Genomic DNA, 6000 nt, shown 5'->3' with positions numbered 1-6000 from the left:
TATTATTAATTACAAATGCTAGATTAAATATGTAGACATGTTTATGAACTACTTTTAAATGCTGGGTTGTGGTCTTCTCTGGGTATTAGAAAGATTCAAGCAATAGTAATTTGGTATTAAAATAGAATCACATAAAAAGGTCTGTGCAAATATACCTGAGGTGTATTCAAGACCTTCTAAATATAGGCTTTGAAAAAAGCCATGAAATTGCAGTCTTGTTTTATACCATAAGCTCTGTTACTTTCATTGTTTCTGATTATTTTCATTATTTGTCTTAAAATTATTTCAGGAAGGTAATAAAAGTTAACTGATTTATTATCTGACAGCCTCAGTGTAGGTTTCAGTAGAAAACCAGAACCTGTTGTATGTGTGCATAAACACCCCATATTCAGCAAAAGCACACTCTATACTTTATTTAAATTTGTTTCCTTTGTGCCGAGTGCCTAGAATTTTCCATATGGCATGTGGGTTGGCGGGGTTTATTTGTTTGTTTGTAGTTTGTTGTTGTTTTGTGCGTTTTTTTTAGTGATGCTATTTAAAATTTAGCTTTGGTCCTGCAGGTCTGAAAGACCTTCAGCTTTGCTAATCCTTACCTGATACAAGAGGTTCATCACATTAAGTATGAATATCTAGGGCCCCCATTTGAGGAGGTGGGAAAGGGTGATGAGAGCAGACGTGTCTGGGGCAGACCCAGGGCGCTTTGGTGCACAGTTCTGGGTGAGAATGAGTGGACAAGCCTTGCACTGACTCCCTAAGAAGAAAGAAAGGCTTTGGTCTGAAGGACTGTAAGTGGGACATTTTTGCCAACACAAAAAGTACTTCACTGTTATAAGCTAAAGGAATTAAATTGGTAACTTATCACAGAAGAAAATACACCTCAATTTATGAGCTCAATCAGCAGAGATGGTGTGGCAGTGTAATCAAGAGATGTAGAGAAATGCAAACATGAAGTTACCATCTGTTTTCCTATAGGCTTTAACAGACCTTATATTCTATTTCTATTTTGAAGAGTTGTCTTTATGGTTCATTTGTCCCCTCCTCTTTCTTCTCTCAGCTTATGCATGTGATGAAGAGTTAGTGCACTTATCATGCAAGGTTTCTGGAATGTTTCCGTTTATAGCCTCAGCCTTTCCATGAGCAAACATTCTCAGCAACCTTTAGCCTCTCTCTTTTCCTGAGTTTTGCTGCTGCTAGTTTTTCACCTTGAAGTGCCACCTAGTACACTGGAGGGACGGGCAGAGGTGAAGGCAGGGAAGGGGATAGGGAAGTGCAGGAGAGAAGGATCGCACAGCCTGTCTTTGAATCTGCAGAGCGGAAATCTCTTTCTTTCTTTCTTTATATCCAGGAACAAAATCAATGTAGGGTATCTGAAAGAAAGAGAGTTAGAAGACAAAAAGAAGTGGGAGAGCACACACAATGGGTCTAAACTGAGCAATGATGAAGGAACTGGTATTGGTGCTGGCCGTTTGGCCTTTGTTTTCCTCATTGCAGCTGCTGAAGAAAGTGGCTTCAAATCGGTGCAGCAACAACAGCTACGTGATCAATGTGATGCTCATGAATTACTCGGATTTCCCATTAAGTACTGATAGTTTGAAGTTAGCTGTGAAACAAGCCTTGGAAAGGGTACAAAAGGAATTCCAGATGACAGGTAAGCTAATGGGTGTTGGTTACCCTTCTCTTCCTGTGATTTCTTGTCACCCTTTGTGTCACAGTTTTATATTCATCTGACCTTTATCAAGGTGCTTCTCAGACAGACTCCTTGCTTGCCCATCTTATGTAGATCTTATGGAAATAATGACCTCTCTTTGTATAAATAGAAGTGCTCTACAAATGGGCAGAACCATATATATTTTCATGGTGTTTGGGCAGACTCTTTCTGCATGCTTCTCTGGAGATGTTCAGCTGGGTTTGATAATGTGGAAGTTATTGAACTGGATCAGACAAGACCAGTGATCCATCTTGTGCAGTAATTGGGTTGCTCTTGCTTCCTCTCCTGACTAGATTAGCCTCTACTTTCTGAAAATAATTTTCCTCTTGACCTTATCTGTTGATCAGGTCATGATCTGAAGTGTGAAGAATCTGCAGTTCATATTTTCCTTCATTTAGAGTAATATTGCTTTTATTTTAATACCTTATGTCTTTCAATATCACCAATCTACTGTCGCTCTCTAGAAGATCATGGGAAAAAGAGATTCCAAGGAAATAATAAAATAAATAGTATCTATTCCCTATCTGCCCTCTAGTTTAAGAGACTTTGTCCAATTTTATTGGAAAGTGGTTTCTCAGTTACTTCTTACAGAGCCTTAAAAAATTTGTCTAGTAATGGTCAACACTGGAAGTACTTTTTACTAAAAGTACTAACACTCAACAGAAATCAGCAGCCCACCTTGGAGCAGACTTAACAGTCAGATCCGTAGTAGTGGAGGTTAGGTTCTAGGTAGACTTTGCAGAAGCAGAGTATAAGGCTGCTCAGACCTGTGTCAGGAGAGGGATAATAGTGTATTAGTGGTTACCTGCAATTCATGATGCTGTTTGCTTTTACTTTTGTGTTACAGGAGAAAATGTTACAGTGGATGCCATCTTCCACCCCTTTACTTCATCATTCTATGTCTCACAAGCCTGCCGTACTAGCACCTGTGAAGGTGTGGAGCTCATCAAAACCATTTATGTGAGTAGCAGACTTCTTTCCTTCTGCCTGGGTGGGTCTGTGTGTCTCTGTCTTTCCTTCTTAACCTTTAATCCTGCTATTCAGTTCCAAAGAAATTTGACAGGGAAGTGAAGTTTTAAAAGAGAAGATGTTCCTGTATGTTTTGTGAAAAGAAGTAGGCAAATACTGGAGAGAGATTCTATGAATGCTTCCCAGAGATCGCCTTCAGCTTTTGGCTCCTTTTCCTATGCTTAAGTTACCTCCTTTTTATATCTGCACAACTCTTTGTGTGGTCAGACAGGCCAAAGCAGTTCATTAAAAAAAAAAAACAACCCAAATAACAATTGACAATCAAACACTCAAAACAGCCCAAGCAGAGCAAAAAGGTCAATTCCCAACTGGATCAGATCCTCATCTGATTCACCATCAGTTTACACAATACACAAAAGAGAGACCTGTGGTGAGGATGGGGACATGGGCAGAGAAATCATTAGGCTGGCACTGTTACCAATGAAATGGTTATGGAACTATGCCCAAAGGGCAAAGATGAAGTGCTTGCTTCTCACTAGAAATCAAAGAAGTCACGTGAGAGAAACTATGTGAATACTTTAATATGAGGAAAAGCTTTAGTTAAAATCAGTGCATTACAAGAAGCCAAGTTTCTGAACATTTTCACACTTCCGAGTGAAACTTGGTCAATCCAATGAGAATTTTCAAGTCTACTAGTCTATGACCATGCTCTAGTCTTTGCTAAGAAATTGTCCCTCGTGACACACAAAGATACAGGTCAGGTCTCATTTGATGGTCATGGAAGGATTTTTTAAAATACTAGTTTCATATGCACTTACTTAATAATTTTTCTGATACACAGGACCTTGTAATACCAACCACCCTGTCTTCAGCAAATGCAAACTCTTCTGGGGTGTAATTTCAAATGCACAACTATAACAATATTTTAATCCTTACTTGCTGTCTGTGTCTTAACAAATGTTGTACTCTATCTTTTTTCTGGATGTGAATTTTTTCCTCCTCTCCTTTATGTTTGTTCTTTTAAACTTTCTGTAGCTCCTCTTTTCTCTTGCTTTTGGTAGGTAAATTCTGTGACTCCTCATATCCAACAATTTTCTTCATTCTCCCATCCTCCTCTCTCTGCCAGTCCTCTGCTTTATCCCAAATGACCCTTTTTGATTCCTTGCAGGATTCTGGCACACTTGGCTGTGCTGTCATAGGACCAGCTTGCACTTATGCCACCTACCAAATGGTCTCGTAAGTACCGATTCTTCCCCCTTATATTGTGATGTTAAAGATATCAGCTGCTGAACAAAGTTATTTTGTGAGCAACAAACCTGCAGAGACATTGGTGTTTAGAGCACATCGACACCTCGAGGTCTACAGTCAAGGCAGTAAGACTTTTATGCATAGCCACTCTGTTTGGTAGGTGGAAAAAAACCCCCTTCCAAACCCTGGATAAAATCCCAGCTTTAGTAGGGAAACTTCTAATTCCTGACAGTAAGTTGAATGATTGATTGAAGAGCAGCTGGAGAGCAGCCTTGCAGAAAGGGATCTGGGGGTGCTGGTTGGCACCCCCAGAGTCAGCAGTGTGCCCAGGCAGCGCAGAGGGCAAACCCTACCCAGGGGTGCATCAGACACAGCATCACCAGCTGGTCAGGAGAGGTGATTATCCAGCTGTGCTCACTGTGAGCTCTGTGTGTAGTTCTGAGCCCCACAATTTCAGAAAGATGTGAAGGTCTTTGAATGCTTATAAAACTGGTGAAAAGGCTGGAAGGCATGTCCTGTGAGGAGCTGAGGGCACTGGGTTTGTCTAGTTTGGAGAAAAGGAGGCTGAGGGGAGACCTTGTTGCTTTCTACAGCTTCCTGAGAAGGGCAAGTGTAGAGGGAGGTGCTGATCTCTTCTTCCTAGGATTCAGCAAGAGGACAAGTGGGAATGATTCAAAGCTGTGTGTATAGGTTGGACATTAGAGGAAGCATGTTTTTAGCAGGAGCATGCCCAAACACTGGAACAGGCTTCCTCAAGAGATGGAACATACCTTAAGCTTGTCATGTTTAAAAGGCATTTGGACAATGCAGTTAGTAAGTGCTCTAGTGAAAAATGTCCCTGTCCATGGCAGAGGTTTGGAACTAGATGGTCTTTAAGGACTCTTCCAACCCGAACCATTCTATGTTTCTATGAATAACATGCTGTAGCTTTTGGTCAGTCCTGAAGTAGTCAGGACTGTATGATTTTTGTAGGTCTCTTTTAACTGAAATAATTTATTCTCTTCTAAGTCTATCAGAAAAAAAAAGCCTATTTAATTAGTGAAATACTCCCCCTGTCATTATTTATTACATCATCTATGTCTGTTTCTATTGCAATAATTAAAACCCCTGTAATTGGGTAAGTGAACTTTACCTGGAAAATAAAATTTTGTCACAATAATGCCAACAACTCTTACTGCCATAGTTTTTGCAGGCGAAAAAATCCCTGTTATAAGAAAACAGCATACAAGAGCAAAAACATTTTGAGTTTAGTCTGATAACATCGCAGCATCCAGGAATATACTTTTGTCCTTAAAAGCTTACTGTCTCTGTGTATAAAATGATCTTTGTTTTACAAATTCCTTGTCAGCAGAGGGTTGCCTTAATTTTTTCTCCCTGACTGCTGCTGTTGCACAGCTCCTAAAATACTCCTTTGTTAAACGAAAAGATTTTTCCTTTGAATTATAGAAGTAAAGCTTTTGTGATGGCAAAAAGCTGTCACCCTGCAGCACTGTCCCAATAAGGAGATGAAATCCATCCCATGGTAATGGCAGCCAGGTAGCAGAAGGCTGTCTTGAGCCTTTGGACTCCTGTGACAACCCTTGGGATTGAAATGGTGTGTGGTACCCAAAAGGGTAGGTGTAACTGGGGACACTGTGAGAAGATGCCTAGAGCACTTCAACCGGGTTTTTGGTACCAATACAGACTTGAAATCTGCTTGTGTTCTTGAGGAACTTTCTAGTTCAGGTTCCAATTGTGTTAAACTAACTCAGGGCACAAGAGGAGAGGGAGGTGAGGATGGAAATCGGTAGCTGCCTTGGTATCTGTTCAGACTTGTCCTCTTATCTCTTCCTTCAGACTTGAAACAATACTGAGCCTGCCTCTGATCTCTGTAGGGAGTTTTGGACTGTCCTGTGACTACAAAGAAAACCTAACCCGCCTTCTGACCCCAGCCAGGAAACTGAACCAATTCTTCTATCATTTTTGGAGACATTCTGAGCTGCCATTCAAAACCACGACCTGGGAATCTGTCTACATTTACAAGAGAACTGAAACCTCAGAGGCATGCCTCTGGTAAGATCTGGATCCACCTCTGA

At 40.6% G+C, this 6000-nt stretch overlaps 1 protein-coding gene across 1 annotated transcript in view; it reads left to right on the top strand.

Annotated features, from left to right (window-relative positions):
* The first annotated feature begins 1434 nt into the window (after window positions 1-1434).
* Window positions 1435-6000, top strand: part of GUCY2C (guanylate cyclase 2C) — a 44180-nt gene continuing 39614 nt past the window's right edge. Inside the window, exons 1-4 of the mRNA XM_053943463.1 lie at window positions 1435-1648; window positions 2556-2668; window positions 3846-3913; window positions 5762-5977. Coding sequence (XP_053799438.1) covers window positions 1435-1648; window positions 2556-2668; window positions 3846-3913; window positions 5762-5977 — 611 coding nt within the window. The remainder of the gene's footprint in view (window positions 1649-2555; window positions 2669-3845; window positions 3914-5761; window positions 5978-6000) is intronic.

The sequence above is a fragment of the Vidua chalybeata genome, chromosome 5 (assembly GCF_026979565.1).
Source record: "Vidua chalybeata isolate OUT-0048 chromosome 5, bVidCha1 merged haplotype, whole genome shotgun sequence".
NCBI classification, from domain to species: Eukaryota; Metazoa; Chordata; class Aves; order Passeriformes; family Viduidae; genus Vidua; species Vidua chalybeata.
The sequence above is the reverse complement of the archived record's forward strand: the minus strand, read 5'-3'. Positions and strand labels throughout refer to the sequence as shown.